Source organism: Cynara cardunculus, assembly GCF_001531365.2.
Source record: "Cynara cardunculus var. scolymus isolate 2C chromosome LG 16, CcrdV1, whole genome shotgun sequence".
Classification (NCBI taxonomy): domain Eukaryota; kingdom Viridiplantae; phylum Streptophyta; class Magnoliopsida; order Asterales; family Asteraceae; genus Cynara; species Cynara cardunculus.
This window is the reverse complement of record NC_037543.1, coordinates 2,525,404-2,542,525: the sequence shown is the minus strand read 5'-3', so window position 1 is coordinate 2,542,525 and position 17,122 is coordinate 2,525,404. Positions and strand designations below refer to the sequence as shown.

At 36.0% G+C, this 17,122-nt stretch overlaps 3 protein-coding genes across 6 annotated transcripts; all 3 read left to right on the top strand.

The window, feature by feature from the left end:
• Positions 1-543: 543 nt before the first annotated feature.
• On the top strand, positions 544-4,758 carry LOC112499663 (putative RING-H2 finger protein ATL21A). 2 transcript variants are annotated; one of them, XM_025102986.1, is made up of 3 exons: positions 544-839; positions 951-1,359; positions 4,213-4,758. In XM_025102986.1, the coding sequence occupies exons 1-3, from the start codon at positions 558-560 to the stop codon at positions 4,683-4,685; spliced, it is 1,164 nt and encodes a 387-aa protein (XP_024958754.1). In that variant the 5' UTR covers positions 544-557; the 3' UTR covers positions 4,686-4,758. The 2 variants fall into 2 exon arrangements, with proteins under 2 accessions (XP_024958754.1, XP_024958753.1); XM_025102985.1 differs by having other exon boundaries at positions 951-1,362.
• A 2,817-nt stretch (positions 4,759-7,575) lies between these two features.
• Positions 7,576-11,222, top strand: LOC112529670 (DNA-directed RNA polymerases II, IV and V subunit 12). Its single transcript, XM_025141008.1, has 4 exons — positions 7,576-7,635; positions 7,859-7,904; positions 8,809-8,901; positions 11,007-11,222. Exons 2-4 carry the CDS (start codon positions 7,865-7,867, stop codon positions 11,027-11,029), a joined length of 156 nt encoding a protein of 51 aa, XP_024996776.1. The 5' UTR covers positions 7,576-7,635; positions 7,859-7,864; the 3' UTR covers positions 11,030-11,222.
• Positions 11,223-13,874: 2,652 nt separating this feature from the next.
• LOC112528903 (ribosomal RNA small subunit methyltransferase) lies at positions 13,875-16,823 on the top strand. 3 transcript variants are annotated; one of them, XM_025139929.1, is made up of 4 exons: positions 13,875-14,056; positions 14,213-14,294; positions 14,898-15,247; positions 15,941-16,823. In XM_025139929.1, the coding sequence occupies exons 3-4, from the start codon at positions 14,930-14,932 to the stop codon at positions 16,682-16,684; spliced, it is 1,062 nt and encodes a 353-aa protein (XP_024995697.1). In that variant the 5' UTR covers positions 13,875-14,056; positions 14,213-14,294; positions 14,898-14,929; the 3' UTR covers positions 16,685-16,823. The 3 variants fall into 3 exon arrangements, with proteins under 3 accessions (XP_024995697.1, XP_024995698.1, XP_024995696.1); XM_025139930.1 differs by lacking the exon at positions 14,213-14,294 and having other exon boundaries at positions 14,899-15,247; XM_025139928.1 differs by lacking the exon at positions 13,875-14,056 and having other exon boundaries at positions 14,074-14,294.
• Positions 16,824-17,122: the final 299 nt, after the last annotated feature.

The following is a 17,122-nucleotide window of genomic DNA, read 5'->3' as shown; positions in this document are numbered from 1 at the left end:
CCATTTACCCGGGTACTTAAATGTTTAAAACTTTACAACTTAGGTATAAAAATAAAAGTTTGGGAAGTACGTTACCCAAAATAGAAATCAAATTAAAATATGTTATTTTTTTATACAATTTATCTTTACAGAAATGATAAGCATTTATTTATTATAATTTACATATTTATAAAAAATATTTATCAAATCAAGGGGGTGTTTGTGATTGCTTATAAAAACAACTTATTAACTTATTCTAGTGTGGTACCGGTAATAACCATTTTTGAGTGTTTGGATAAACAACTTATATCGATATCAAACCGGTAATAAGAAATTTTTAAATAAGTTAAAGTCATTTTAACTTATAATAAGTTGATAAATTTTTTTGTAGAAAAACATAAATTGTTTCAAACAAGCGATTCCAAAGAAACCCAAATATCAATTAAACTTATATTAATTATAATTTATAATTAAATATATGCTTTAAATTGAAGAAAAAGAAATCAGAAAACTTTCAATGGAGTCAATATCCATCCATCACCACCGTCAGAGCACTGAGCAGATTCTTTACTTTAACAATGGTGGCCAAACTCAACAACTCCATGGAGAAGAGAAAACCCCTACTATTTCTCATCTTCTTCTTATTTAAATCAATCTCCGGCGACGATGACTGTCTACCGGCCTCCTGCAGCCTCACCGGACCTCAAATCCGTTTCCCTTTCCGCCTCCGCGATCGACATCCGTCACGGTGTGGATTCCCCGGCTTTGATCTCTCATGTAACAACAAAAATCAAACACTCCTCAAGCTCCCGTCGTCTCGATCATCATTCATCGTCAAACATATTTCATACGCTTCACAGGTTTTGGTCTATTTACTTTTTTTGATTTCGATTTGGTTCGGCGGTAGAAGTGGTAGTTGTGGCTTTCATTAGACTTGAATCGGGAATATAAGATCGCGTAACGCTTCACAGGTGATCGATATTCAACCTGACTTCTGTCGGCCGGAAAGAATCGTCGATATCAGACCAACCGACACACCTTTCGATTTCAGTATGATGGAGAGCTACACTTTTTTTAACTGTTCATCGCAGAATTCTGGATCGACATTCCAGAATGTGCCGATGCTTCCGTTTCCATGCTTAGGAAGCGTGAATCATTCCGTTTTCGCGGTGAGGGCAGGCTGGGTTCCTTTAGGACACATACCGGCGAGTTGCCTTGCTATGAAGACGATCTCGGTGCCGCTTAGGCGGTACGGCGATATCAGGAATGAATTGACGTTGATTTGGTTTAGGCCGTTTTGTAGATCTTGTGAGCTTGATGGTAGAACTTGTGGATTGAAGAGCGATGATGGAGACACTGCTTGCTTTGGTTCTTCATCCCGTGGTAAGCTCCTTTCACTCTTTACATGTTTTTATGCAGGATGTACTACCGTTAAAGCTAGATTGCTTCTTGTTGATATGCTTTTACCTTTTCATCTGGCTTCTGCGACTTACACTATCCCAACAATTTAAATCAAATTGAGTCATTAATCAACATCACTCGTATAGCAGATAACTCGTAGCTAATTTACACTGATAAACACTCTGCCTGCTCGATTTCTACATGAATTTGATTGTGAAACTTGATCATTCGGCCAAAATTCGATAGAAATGAGTAAATCAACCCATCAAAAATCCATAACATCATAATATGTACTATGTGATAGACCTAATTGAATGTTAATTTTGTTCTACAGATATGCCATTTAGTACTTGAGTGTCTTAATCGCTTATAATTTTATATGATTCTATATCTGTTCTTTTTCATGATAGTTGCTTTGATTAGCACCATTCAGAAACATGTATTCATAAAAAATAACTCCACATGATCTATTACAAAATTTCATCAAAATAAAATATTTTAACATAATTATTAACACAATGGGTCGGTAACCTAGCGAATAAAATACAACATAGTCCATTTTAAACATAGACGACACACCCATTTATTATATTTGCTAGCGGTTGTTGCCCGAATAGCAATAACATATTTTGGTTTAGGTATATGCCGATATGATCTTATATGGAAGGAACCATTTTCATTCTTTTCATTTGCTTACTAAAATAAGGGTCGTTCGTCAAATTTGGATCTTGGTATTTGTCTATATTACAACTGTTGTCATATTCTTTGAGTCTTTTTTCTTACAGAACTTGATGTTATTATTCTTCCCTCGTGGTCTCTTCCTATAGATCCTAGAAGTCGTTTTTTAAAACTAGATTAAATACTTCTAGGGCCCATTTGGTTTGCAGGATTTGGAATTGGATTCGATCCCAATCCCACCTTTGGTTTAAAGGAAAATGCGGAATTGAAATCCTGGGATTTCAATGAAATCCCACATGCATAGGATTTAGAAATCCCATGCTCTAGTTGTATTTCGGATGCTTTTGTACGATTTATTTGTAATAATGTTTTAAAATATGTTAAAACACTTATTTTGTAATACTCGATAAAGAAAATGGTAATTTAATTATTTGTATGATATGTCTTTATAATTATTCATAAAGAATGGAGTTTAATCCAATTCCAGATCCTACAAACCAGATTCCAAATCCTTCCATGAAATCCAAATCCCTCAAAAACATTTTGTCAAACCAAAGGAGCCCCTAGTTTACGACCAATGAAGTATAAGGTCAAAGATCATAGATATAACACAATTTTGGTGCAATATGTTTGTCACTATTTGTTTTCTCATCGTTGTCTGATTGTGGGTCTCATTTGCTCTGTGAGAGGATAACTGAAATGAAGGTTCATATAGAAATTGTTATAAAAGAATGGAATGCTTCTTAGTTATATTTATGAACTTGGTTCATTTCATATTATATCCATCCTTCTTTTTTTCTTCGGTGGGTCGATTTTAACTCTCATTTACCTATGACTGTTATTAGTTGAGGTTCAATGTTCATCAAACTGATTCGTGGTTGGTAATTAATTGCAATCATCAATTTACTTATCAAACAACGGTCATAACACAAGGACCGTAACTATTGAACTATATAATGTATGAGATTTGGATATCTGACTTAACTTTAATATAAATAGACAATATTAGATGCATAGAAGCCTTAGGGGACGTTTACCAACAGAAGTTGGGTAAACGCTAACCGCGTAAGAGTGCAGTCTAGGTCGCACTAATCACTGACCCAGTAAGAGTCCTCCCTTAGCTAGGTTCAGTATCTGAGTCAGCGTCATCGGTAAGAGGGGTTGGTAAATAGCAACACCCCTGACCGGGTAAGCGTCTCTTACCTGGTAAGAGGGTAAGAGGCGTTGAGGAGGTAGTAAACAGCCCTTTGTGTAATACTAGTCCTGGAAATTATGCATAAAGTCGCCTTAATGGTTATAATCTTTACTTTTAGATGTACAAATAAGAAGGGTAAACATTGTGAGAATGTAAAAAGGAAAGGTTAAAAGAAAAGTTCACATGTGAATCATTGAAGAAATCCATTTGAAGACGTATATTTGAACCCATATGGATCATTTGAGATGTCGGTTCACATATGCATTTTCAAATATCGGGAATTTTTCAATGATTCACATAGAGAGGGCGGTTCAGGGGAAACCCCACCCCCCAAAAAAAAAATGAAAAACTAAGGAACACCCCGGTAACAATTCATCATGACGGTATGCACATATGCATAAAAGTAACTGAAGCCATTTTTTTGTTTTTCATGAACGTGTGCACAAATTGCTTACAAATTACTTATATTCATATGTGGATACGTCCAAATAAACCCCTGAACCTAATCTTATATATATATATATATATATATATATATATATATATATTAACTAGTCAAATTTAGAAAGAGACAGATAAACAAACTTGACTTTGAGTATATGCCAGTTAGTTTCTAGCTACTATTGTAGTTAATATATATATATATATATATATATTAACTAGTCAAATTTAGAAAGAGACAGATAAACAAACTTGACTTTGAGTATATGCCAGTTAGTTCTAGCTACTATAGTACCATTTCCCTCTAGGACTGGGTAAAAAGAAACAAATATCCAAACCTCAATAGTCTTCAAATTTTTGATATTCTAAACCCCATTAGGACCACGGAATATCTTCATCATTTTTTTCCTTTTTTTGGTTTTCAGTTCATTTTTTTGCGTAAAATCGAGCATAGTGAGCACGAAAATAACTTCTGCCCGCGGATTGTTGCTTATCTGACCATATATCATTGCTTATAGGTATTCCGAGGGGTGCCAAATACGGGTTAAGCATAGGTATCGGCGTACCCTCATTGGTTTGCATCATTGGACTCATATGTTACGCTTGTAGCAAGGCGGGAACCTATAATCATAGCCGCCGCCAAAGTATCGACCTTTTCTCGATTGCAATCACCCCACAACCACCATCAACCACTGGCCTAGATGGGCCCACAATCGAATCCTACCCAAAAACCGTACTGGGAGAAAGTTGTAGATTGCCCAAGGACGATGGCACTTGTGCAATATGCCTTTCAGATTACGAGCCTAAAGAGGAGGTGAGAACCATCCCGGAGTGTAATCATTATTTTCACGCCGAGTGTATAGACGAGTGGCTCAAGTTGAACGCAACTTGTCCGGTGTGCCGGTTTTCGCCTGAAAGTTCGTCGTTGGTTACACCTTGCTCTTCAATGTCATCAAATTCCTCGGATTCATCACACGCAACCGGTCAATGATACAATTTTGATACACCGTGTGTATATGTATATTGTAATGTATAAGAATGAGCGTACTTCACGTTGTACGGTGTAGAGGAATGTCCCGCAGTGGGATTCGATAGAATTTCTTAGCCTTTCGGAATTTGAAGATCGTACATCGCTTGTATAATAATTTACACGAAATACATCACTCATCATGTGGGTTTGAAGAAACGCAAAGTTACCGACAATGTTAACTCTTGTTTGCGCAAAAAAAGTTTTTTTGACCAATAGCCCCCGAGCCGGTTCACGCTGCCCAACCTAGGGGTGCACAAGAATTCGACCAACCTGAGCAACCCGACCAATCCAATCTATCTGTCTTGTAACAACAAGTTATTCGTGGTCAATATATAACCCTTATTTATAGAGGGAAAGAATTACCTCCCATAAAATGTACCATCAATATTTGTTGATGAGATTTATGATCATGAGATCAACATTTGGTTTACAAAATGAGAAACCAAATGGTATTTATTTGACCTCTTAAGATATTAAGGATTCAAAACATCACATTTTAAGTATCAAAATAAAAGTTTTAAAAGTATATTACTTAAAATAAAAATCAAATTAAAGTAAATTACTTTTCCATACAATTTACTTTTTATTTAAAAACCAGTTTTATTACAACAATTATTACGTGCTTCTTAAAATATGATTGTTTTGGGAAAAAATAATCCAAATGGCTAAAAAGTATTAAATGATGGTGGAATGGTCAAATTTAGGCCACATTTGAAACACCTCTAATCTAGATTAGACTAGATTATTAAATGCAACTAGCGTTATAAATTAATCCAACTTTATCCGGTAACTTGAGCTCGATAAAGCCGAATTATGTGTCGTTTACCAAACGTTTACCTGAGTAAGCGTTTACCATGTCACTTTACTTTACATGATGAATATGATAACGACTAATAATCTTAGTCGATAAGAGTGAAAACAATAATCGTGAGTCTTGCCAGGTAAGTGAGGATGACGACTCTTACCATGGTTAGCGCTTACCGAGATAAATTTTGTTGCATACGATGCGTTTAAGTGAATAAAATCTTACCTGGTAAGTAATCAATAGTATTGAATTTTACCGGTAAATGTTTATGTAAAAGGCCCCTTAATCCAGTAACTTGAGCTCAATAAGTATAACTTTATACAATTTGAGTTCGAATTCAAGCATAAGCTCGGGCATATTCCATAAGGAATCGTGTTCAAGTTTAAAGAAACGCAACTCAAAATGAGCCTTAGGAATCCTACGTATGCGTCGATGCTGTGGAATTTTCAAATTTGAGAAACTCTTAAAAAACGATTCATGTAAAAGATAAATACAATTTTATCATATTCCTATCGATAAAAGACATCGAAATTAAATATTTACAAGACAAAACAATGTTTTATTAAATTTATGAAATATTTAAATAATATAATTAATACAGTAAATTACGGATTTGGTACTTGTGGTTTGTTGGTTTTATGAAAATGGTCCATAAATTTCATTTATTACATATTAGGACTCGTCGTATGTCAATTTGTAACATATTGGTTCCTCGCCCCTAACAGTGGTTACCTTCTTCCATTAACTACGTTTAGATAAGGGGAAAATGGTCATTTTACCCATTTTTCAAAATACTTTTTGTTTTTGTTTTTCTTATATTAAAACTCTCCATCTCTATCCCCGATGGAAACCCACCCCACGCCCCCACCCCTCAAACCCTCCAACCTAACCTATGATAATATCTCTAGCATCACCTCCGATAAGATCTCTGACGTTATCTCCACTAAGATCTCTGGCTTAACCTCCGATAAGATATCTGACTTAATCTCCAATAGATCTCTGACGAGACCTTCGCCCCCACTACAAAGATGACTCCCACACAGACTGCTGAGATGTGTTTTTAAAGTGTATGTTTAACAGAGGGTATATATATATATATATATATATGTTTGTGTTTAGTAGAAAGTCATAAAGTATGTGTATATATATATGGGTGGTTGTGTGTATATGTTTTAACAATGTGTGAATGTGTGTTTAAGAGAGACAAAGTGTGAATATATGTGTGGTGTGGATGTGTGTGTGTTTAACAGAGAGTGTGTGTGTGTATATATGTGTGTGTGGGGTTGTGTGCATGTATTTAGCAGTGTGTGTGTGTTTAAAACAGGGTTGGTGGTGATGGAGAAAGGTGGCAAGTTGAGGTGATTGACGAAGGTGGCGGGTGGAGATAGTTCGTCGGGCAAAAGAAGAAAAGATGGGGGAAAGGGGGGCGGGAGGGGGCGATCTTGTCGGAAAATACGGCTAGGGAGGCAATGGGTGTGATATATAATGGGGAAGGGGAGGGGTCATCTCGTCGGAAAATATGGCGTGGGAGGCGAGTTAGTATATTGGAAAATATCTCTTTAATACGCCGGAAAATATCTTGTCGGAAAATATGCGTATATATGATGTACACATATACACACACCCAATGCAGTTAATTACATTTTGGTCTCTATTGTGTTGGGAGATTTATGAAAATGCAGAAAAAGACAGATATATAAAAGGACAAAAAGTTAAAAGACAAAAAAACTCGATGTTAAAATGGAGAGAATTATAAAATGACGGAAATATCCTTAACTTTAATGGATGGAGTGGATGGCTGTTAGGGTGAGGGACCAGTAGTTACAAAATGACATACAACAAGTCTTAATTTGCAATAAATGAAGTTTAGGGACCATTTTTGTAAAGAACTACCAAACCACATGGACCAAATTCAACTGAAGCTCAACTATTAATTTACGAGGGATTGATTATTTCAACTTATGAAACTTAAAGGGTTGAATATGTATAAATACAAACTTTTAGACCTAGAAAAACCTCTCCAAAACCCTCGATACGACTACTTCGCTTCTCGATTTCGTCGGAGTCAAATCGGAGACGCCAACAATCGGATCGGAGACAGCGCAGGTTAGCGTTTGATTGGTTTTTGCTTGTATGTTAGTGTAATTGTTTTCAGTTTTATGTTTTAAGGGGTTTTTCGTGTTTGATTTTATGGATTTGTGTTTCAGATAGGTCCTAAAATAAATCACAAAACCCTAGGGCTCGTGTGACCGCCATTATTGTTTTCTAATTCCATGTTGATTGAATTCTCAAATATGTAATAATCGCTTACTTCGTTATCGTTTTGCAGTTATCGATGGATCCACAGCCAGAACCAGTTACTTACATATGCGGAGGTCGGTTTTCTTGATATTATTTGCTCATTATTTCGTAGACGCATAATCATTTACGAAACCAATTAATTGTACAAACTCACAACCCAGTTTTCATGTGTAACACGCTCGGAAATGCAGTGCTTATACACTGTTGTTTCATATGTGAAATGTTCGGTATCTCTTTATGTACGGAAAAGAATAGTGCTGAACCATTCACATATGCAACACTTACTCACTGTTCTAGAAGGCTCATCGCAACAACAGCCATGGCGTGGCTCAAGGCTTGTGCTTCAGTCCATGTTAAGCCTGTGGCTCGTCATGGCCTAATGCGCGGTTTTTGTAACACGATATTTGATTTTTCTTTCTTTTTTAATGTCATATTTGTATTAGTATTAACATGTAAGTTAATTTAACTTGTTTATTATCATTGAATCATTGAGTAATAGTAAAAAACATATGTTTATATGTATATATAATATTATATATGATATAGAGATTTGCCGCCATAAGTCACACCTTGAAACGTTGTGGTCTTGCGGCTTGGCCGCGCTACCAGACTATGAGTCACACCTTGAAAGACTCTTGAGGCTTGGCCTCGCTGCCATGCCACGCCTCACGTCATTTAGAACCTTGAAGATTGTATAAACACTTAAGTCTCACACATGTTATGAAAATTGGTTTGTTAGTTTGTATAGAATATTGGGTTTGTAAAAGAAATGGACTCGTATTGTTCATAACCTTTGCAAAAGAAAAAAACCCTTAACGGTGTTTACTAAAACATACATATACCATGGGGAAATCGTTGTATTTGGTAATCATGACGAATCAAATAACATTGATAGATGATAGTTTGGTAGTGTTGAATTATTTCCTTTTGGTTAATTATCTTTGGTGTGGTAATTGATTGAACTGATTTGTGATGTAGATTGTGGGCAGGAGAATACGTTGAAGGTTGGTGATGTGATTCAGTGTCGGGAGTGTGGTTACCGTATCCTGTACAAGAAGCGGACCCGTAGAAGTAATTATCTCACTGAAACCTCTATCTTACTCCAATTATGCATTCGTACATAGCTTTGCTATCTACTCTAGTTACCAAACCAAACCAAACCAAACCAAACCAAGCAAACCTTTAGACATCTCCAACAGATTATCTATAATTTCTCTAAAATGGAGAAGCTAAAGTTAAAATCTCCAAAAGAATTACATTCTATCTCCAAAGGTTTCTCCATTTTGGAGATTTCAAGATAAATTATCCCGAAGCAACTTTCAAATAAACTTTGTATAAAATGATAATACATTCAACTTCATTGGTGGGAACAATAAAAAATATTTCTCTCCCCTGCATAAATTTTGGAGGGTTCTCTAAAATTTGGAGATTTTTACCCTCTTTCTTCTAGTTTCTATATTTTGAAGAAAGTTTTGGAGGATCTATTTGAGTAAAAAATATATTAAAAACTCCAAAATCTTATTTTCTCCATTTTGGAGAATTTGCTGGAGATGCTGTAGGGTGTGGGAGTGGTATATATTAGGTTTCAATTATTGCTAGATTGATGGAATTCAAGCACGTAGATTATGTTCAAGAACGTGACTTGGGCTGTTAGTCGGTCTCACTTGAGAACGATTGCAAACTTATTAAGTAGTGTTTAATGGCAATACCACCGGATGCCTAAGAGAACTTTACTTCAGAAAACCCCATTCCTCCTTGTTTTTGTTCTTATATATAGTTTTAACATATCTTAAATTAATTAAATTACCTTTTACTAATTGATTATTACAAAATAAAACGTTATCACAAATAAATCCTATGAAATCCCATGAAATACCAACTCTCCCCATAGGATTTCTAAATCCAATGTTTGTGGGATTACAATTCCGGACCTTCCCCTAAACCAAACACGGATTGGAATGAAATCAAATTCCAAACCCCGCAAACCAAACTGGCCCTTGGCATTTTCATTCGGGTTTAATTTGAACTTGGTATTTTCCTAAACCAAACACGGATTGAAAATGTTTTTGTTTGGAGCATAGATGGAAAGAGCTTGATTTTAATTGGGCGGGGCAGGTTTGGAAAAAACGTGGTTTTTTGTATAAATCTCCCCTAGGAGCTTACTGAATAAACCACTTTCTATATCATTAAGCCGCTACCAAACGATCATGTATAGCTAAGCGAATAAGTTGTGTCTCCCATTAAGCTGCTAAGAGACAGGCATGTAACCTTAGTCACCATAATGCAAACCACCCTATTCGAACCGTGTGATTCTTCTTTTTGGATTCGTTCATGAAATTTGTTAACATCTTATAGGATGCTTTTGGTACGTTGGATAGTACAAAACAAAAACTTGTTGTCCCATGTTTGGTGCGACAGTTATACAGGGACTAAATAAGACTGAGCAAGACAAAAATAAATTTTTCTGTCCCACTAGAATAGGTGGAACAAAAATCGGGGGATCAGACAAGCTTGGTAAATTACTAAACTACCTATGCCAAACTAAAACCTTAAAACTTCCACAATTCTTTCACCTGCCTACATCATGCTCGCCTATTCAGTGCAGTCCTGTCTTTGTACCAAAACGCACCCATAACAAACACGAGATTACGTGTTGCAATTGTGACATCCCACATCAGCTGGGAGGGAACAAAGGTTGTGTTATAGGGGGCTGGATACATCTTCTGTTAGAGGTGTTTTAAAACCTTGAGTAATGCGGATAAACAGACAATATTCGGTACGGTTGGCCGAAGATGTTATGACAATAGCTGTTTTTGTAAGTAGATATTAGAATTTTGTATGCTTTCATGTTTGGCTTGGGCTCCAATGAGAATGAAAGTTATGGTGAGAAGGATAAGAAGGAACGTCCACCCTTTGATCAATACTAATTGGATTGCACTGTATAAATTTCCGTGAGAAGCGCAATTCATGGAGTGAGGGTGAGATTAAAAGTTGTCAAGGGTCCAGATCCCTCATTACGCTTCTCAACTTAACTTCAATTCTCACACGATCCATGTCATCATGTTTAGACTTTCTTATAGCATGATAAGTTTAGTATATGATGTACTTTTCTTTTTCGTTATTTATCCATATAACAAACCAATTTGATTGATTCTTGCATACATTGTCCGTTGTAGTTGTTCAGTACGAAGCTCGTTGAACAAGGCTTCACGATAGCAGCTTGCATCGACATTTTGAAGTATGTTTAACACAACCAAATAATCATGTAACAAAGGGACACCAACGATTACTGATGTGTGAAATTTGGATCTTACGGTATCGTGTTTTTTAGATGTCAAATGTAGTGTGATCTAAAACAAGAATATATCAATGTGTTGTCTAGTTGAGTTCCATTCGTTTAGTTGTTTATAACCGATGTTCTAAAAGGCATGTCATGGTGGTTGCCGACCTTGCCGTGTCACAAGGGTGAAATGCTCGTACTTGTATACGATTGTATACCAAAGTAAGTCATGCCCTGAAAAACGTTGTGTATACAAAGGCTTAAGTTTCGATATGCTTGTAATGTCATGTTTCACACCATTATAATCTTGTTTATAGCCAAGGTTCGAAATGATAAACATGACTATAAACAACGCGGGGCGGGGCTAAGCCTCAAAGCCTTAGGAGTCACGATGAGACTACAACGTTTTTTTTAAAGGTGTGACTTATGACGGCAAATATCTATATCATGTATTATATATATATATATATATATATATATATTTGGGATCATGTGAGACCAATGGTTTTCCGTGAGACCCGTAAGACCAATTCTCAACTCTTGGATTAGATCTACAATTTGAACATTCATAATCACAAAATTGCCATGAGACTTCTCAATAATCACAAAATTGTCACCGTGCAACTTTAGACTATTAGATCATTGACTTATAAAGTTGATCAATGAACATAAATTGGTCTTACGGGTCTAATGAAAAATCTTTGGTCTCATGTGAACCCAACCCTATATATATATATATATATATATATATATATATATATATATATATATATATATAAACATGTTTTCTACTGTTACTCAATTAGTTAATGATATTAAACAATTTATATTAGGTTATCGGTTAAAACCTAACAAGGGGGTGTTTGGGATTGCTTATAAAAACAACTTATCGACTTATTTCGGGGTGGCACCGGTAATAATCACTTTTGAGTGTTTGGATAAACAACTTATACCGGTAATAAGAAGTTTTTGAAGAATTTAAACCATTTTAACTTATAATAAGTTGACAAAGACTTTTGTAGATAAGTATAAATTGTTTCAGATAAGCGATCCCAAACACCCCCTAAGACATTAAAATGATAAGAAAAATCAAATATTGTGTTTCAAAAACTGTGCATTTAGCCATGGGGTGCCATAGGCTCAACGTGACATCATACACAAGTCTTGAACCACAACAATTATTGTGGCGAGCCTTGTAAAACATGATTTATAACACAGGTTGACTACTTGACTTATGTCCAACTTTCAAACCAATAGGATATGAGTCTTACTTATAAAAGTCAACATTTTTAGTTTATCTTGATAAAATTCTAGTCCATTAAAATGACATCGAGTACAACAATTTACTCGATAAACGTTAAACGGGTAAAAGTCATCACATTCACTTGCCATGTAAGACTATTTGCCATTGTCATTGCTTTTACTGAGTAAGATTTTCGATCTTTGTCATGTTCATCTGGTAAGATAAGTGATCTAATAAACTCTTACAGGGTAAAACGTTTATTAAACAGTCTCTAAGACTCTTAAAATGCAAGATACAAAATCTAAAAAAGCCTTAAATATCACTAACATATTAATGTGTTAGTTTATCTTTTAAGAAATATTGAAATCTGAATTCCAAAGTCTTGTTTAATTCTTATTGATAAAATATGACGTTGAAATTGGAAAACAGAATCAATCAGATTGTTTGTTTTTGTACAAAAATAAATATTTAAACATGTAGGGGCCGTTTACCAAATGCTTACCCAGGTAAGCCTTTATCAAGTCACGCTACCTAATCGGATGAAGATGGGAAGGACCAAGAATCTTACCCGGTAAAAACGAGACAATGACCAAGAGTCCTACCAGGTAAGTGAGGGCGACGACTCTTACCATGGTAAACGCTTACCGGGTAAATTGTTGCATACAATGTTGTTTTTGTGGTGGACTAAAATCTTACCCAACAAGTAAATAATAGTGTTAGACTTACCGGTAATCATTCACGGGTAAGTGTTTGGTAAACGACCCAATAAACAAAATCAAAGTTAACGATATTAAGAAAATTATTACTAGCAAATAAAAAAACATTAATTTGTTTTTATAAAAAATAGAATTCAGTTCCATTTTGAATCCTATAAACCAAACACATCAAAGATTTCAAAACCTTTAAATTCCACATCATTCCACGAAAATCCAAATACCTGAAAATCATTCCATCAAATCAAACGTTCTCTTATTTTAAAAATCTGTTAAAACAATACAACTCTATTTTCTTTATTTCAGAGACTATGGTTGAAGATGCCTTAGGGGGTTATTTGTTTACTTCTTAATAGTTCCATTAAAAATCAACCTCTGAATCGTTAAGAGATGAATCTTGTTTGGCAAAACAAATTCTGCATCTTAATGGTTTTAAAACCCCCTGAATGATTTTGTATCATGGATCTCCCTTAACCATTAAGAGCCCTAATTTCATTGTACACAATTAACAAACAATTATATTTCATTTTGCATTATATCATGAGAGTTTTTTAATCATTTTGATCACTTAATCATTTTGCACCAAACCATTCAGCAATTGTCAAACATTAATTTTCAAATTGTTATCGTACAAAGTGATAAATGAGGGGGTGTATTTCAATTTATAAAAGTTAAAGGATTGAGTATGTAAAACTACAAAAGTTTTAGACCTACAAAAACCTTCTCCTCGTTACCATTGATTTCGCCTCCTACCTTCGTCGGCTACAATTGCATACAGGCAGGTTAACGTTTCATTGGTTTTTTCTCTTCTGTTTTTGGATTTTATGTTTTTAGGGTTTGTTCGTGTTTGATTTTGTGAATTTGTGAATGATTTGCTTAATTTTTGCTCCTCCTGGACTGGAATCACAACTCTCTACGGTTCAGCCTTCACGTTAGGTTTTTATACTAATCAAGCAATCAACCCTTTTCCCCACTCTGCAGAACTTTCAGGTTAGGGTTTCGAATTTATGTATTGATTATGCTCTTAAGCTGTGGTTTCGATTTTAGGATTCTGTAGAATTCTAGTTGTAGATTTGTCAGTTGCTTCGATTTTAGGCTTTCGTAGTTGTAGATATGTCAATTACTTTGATTTTTATGATTTTGTAGGATTCTAGTTGTAGATTTGTCAATTGCTTCGATTTTAGGGTTTTGTAGGGTTCTTGAGCTGTACTTTTCTCTAAGCATTCTTGCTAATTGTCTCGTGAACTTCTCTGTTTGATTTGTGTGTATGTTTTGCCAAACTTGTCAAAGTTTGAGCCTTTGAGAACTTGTATTTATTTCGGTTTGTCCATATTGAACTTTGAACTGAAAGTTGGGCAGCATTCGTTATACCAATCAAATAATGAGTAAAAATTCATATGCAAGAATAACAGTATTCCCCTGACTTCATTTAGGAATCATGGAAATCGAATGTGCTTCATATCCGAACACGTTATGCCCCTGAGCTGAGTTCATTTAGGGTGCGTTTGGTAGATGGGATATGGCATGACAGTACAAAAACTTGTTGTACCGTGTTTGGTGTGGCATTAGATAGAGAGACGAGACAATTAGTAAATTGCTAAACTACCCAAGTCAAAGCTAAAACCGTATTATGAAACTGAGGTTTTGTTATCGTGTTGAGGATTGCTAATTTTGAAAGTTTGGATGTTTTACTTGTCAAATTGAAGTTTTACATCAACGTGTTAAGTTCATTAGCTTGTTTTTTTTTCTTATTGTTTTGAGTTTAGAAACCAATTTCTTTGATTGCCGAAAGTAAGAACTGGAATCTGATAGAAATACGTTGACATTAACAGGAAAGTCTTCTTTATCGGTCACCGAGAAAGCATGGCAGGAGGGAAAATCGTGAAGGCAAAGCCTGCACGTGGAGGTGCGGGGTCTTCGAATCACTATCAAGGAGGTATATCGTTCCATAAATCAAAGGGTCAGCATATTCTGAAGAACCCTTTACTCGTTGATTCGATCGTCCAGAAAGCTGGCATCAATAGCACGGATGTGATTCTTGAAATTGGTCCTGGTACGGGAAATCTTACCAAGAAACTTCTAGAAGCTGGAAAGTCTGTTGTTGCTGTTGAGCTTGACCCACGTATGGTCCTCGAGTTGCAGCGTCGTTTTCAGGGCACCCCGTTCTCTAACCGACTCAAGGCAAGTATTATTCTTTAAATTAATGTTTTTTTCAAGAATCCCATAGTGCATTATAGGTATCTTAACAAAAGGGAAGTTATGTTAGGAACCCTAAATTGATGATAGGAACCCGCTCACAACACCCGACGTGTCCCTCTTCAGAATGAATATTCATGCTGAAGATGGAGGTGTCATTTATCTTGAATCACTCATTCATGATGAAGATGGAGGTGTCATTTATCTTGAATCGCTCATTCATGATGAATATGGATGTGTTATTTATGATGAATATGCCACGTGTCGTGCTATGGGCGGTTCCCTGGTTCCTAATCAATTTTAGGTTCCGTTACCCGTCCTAATAATATGAGTTAGTTGCATGGTTGGTTTATGTAACTAGACAAGGATTGATTATTTCTTTTCACACACTTTACCTCTATGTGAGACTCAACTCAATGGGTTTGTTTGACTTCATGGGTTTGATTTAGTTTTATGACTTGGGATCATGCAAGACCGGACTGTTTTTGCGGGACCCGTGAGATCACATAAATTGTACCTTCACAATGTTTTGTTGTGAAGGTTCAGTGTTATTTTGTGGTCTCACGGAAACAGACTGGTCTCACGTGAACCTAACCCTTGGTTTTATTTCCAATATTTGTCCAAAATTGCTCATTTGTGTGGCTAACATTCAGTGCTCAAATTCGACACTTTTTACAGGTTATCCAAGGAGATGTGCTCAAATGCGATCTTCCGTATTTCGACATTTGCGTAGCCAACATTCCGTACCAGATATCATCTCCTCTTACCTTCAAACTATTAAATCACCGGCCGTTATTCAGATGTGCGGTGATAATGTTCCAAAGGGAATTCGCCATGAGATTAGTGGCTCAACCTGGCGACACTCTCTATTGCCGCCTTTCGGTAAACACCCAACTTTTATCTCGCGTTTCCCACTTACTAAAAGTTGGAAGAAACAACTTCCGGCCCCCACCAAAAGTCGACTCGTCAGTTGTCAGAATCGAGCCAAGAAAACCGGCCCCGGTGGTCAACTTTAAAGAATGGGACGGTTTGGTCCGAATTTGTTTCACCAGAAAGAACAAAACCCTCGGAGCAATCTTCAGGCAGAAACGTGTACTTTCAATTCTCGAGAAAAACTACAAAACCCTCCAAGCGTTACAACTTTCTCAGGGTACCGACGATCAAATGGCAACAGATGCTTCTGTTCTTGGAGATTCCAGTGAGTTGACCATGTTGGCCGATGACGACGCCGAAGACAATGACGATGACGTTGATGATATGGAAATGGACGATGGTGAGAAAAAAGGGTCGGAATTCAAAGAAAAGATTCTCGGTGTGTTGAAACAAGGAGAATTCGAAGAAAAACGATCATCGAAACTCGCACAAGCGGATTTTATGCATTTGCTATCGCTATTTAACCAAGCCGGAATCCATTTTTCTTGAGTGATTGCAAATGTTCTTGTTGTTTTAGTTGGACGTGCGATTTTAGGGTTTTGTTGATTTGATAGTGATTTGTTATCATTTTTGGTAGTGTGAAATACTTTTGACAAAGATAATGAAGTCTAATGACGATATTCATGTTCGGTTTTTTGTTCGAGATCTTCGTTTTCGATCCACCCTTCGGTATAGTCGATCGCTTTCGATCGATATTTTTCACTAGTTGTATGTTGTATCGCAGATTACACGGTCTAGATTACACTGTTTTTCAATGAATTAAAAAAGTTTGGGCTTTGTGGTTAGAAGAAGGCCCGATTCAACTGCATGTTTTTCAGTGAATTAAAAAAGATCGGGCTTTGTGGTTAAAAAGAAAGCCCGATTCAAATCCATGTTCTTCAGTGAATTAAAAAACTCGGGCTTTATGGTTTAAAGAAGGCCCGATTC

Excerpts from the sequence above, each read along its gene's own strand:
- LOC112529670 (XM_025141008.1), top strand. The coding sequence starts at position 7,865 with ATGGATCCACAGCCAGAACCAGTTACTTACATATGCGGAG. Across the intron at positions 7,905-8,808 it reads AGTTACTTACATATGCGGAG|ATTGTGGGCAGGAGAATACG; the intron begins GTCGGTTTTCTT and ends TTTGTGATGTAG. Across the intron at positions 8,902-11,006 it reads CAAGAAGCGGACCCGTAGAA|TTGTTCAGTACGAAGCTCGT; the intron begins GTAATTATCTCA and ends TGTCCGTTGTAG.
- LOC112499663 (XM_025102985.1), top strand. The coding sequence starts at position 558 with ATGGTGGCCAAACTCAACAACTCCATGGAGAAGAGAAAACCCCTACTA. Across the intron at positions 840-950 it reads ATATTTCATACGCTTCACAG|GTGATCGATATTCAACCTGA; the intron begins GTTTTGGTCTAT and ends AACGCTTCACAG. Across the intron at positions 1,363-4,212 it reads CTTTGGTTCTTCATCCCGTG|GTATTCCGAGGGGTGCCAAA; the intron begins GTAAGCTCCTTT and ends CATTGCTTATAG.
- LOC112528903 (XM_025139930.1), top strand. The coding sequence starts at position 14,930 with ATGGCAGGAGGGAAAATCGTGAAGGCAAAGCCTGCACGTGGAGGTGCG. Across the intron at positions 15,248-15,940 it reads CGTTCTCTAACCGACTCAAG|GTTATCCAAGGAGATGTGCT; the intron begins GCAAGTATTATT and ends CACTTTTTACAG.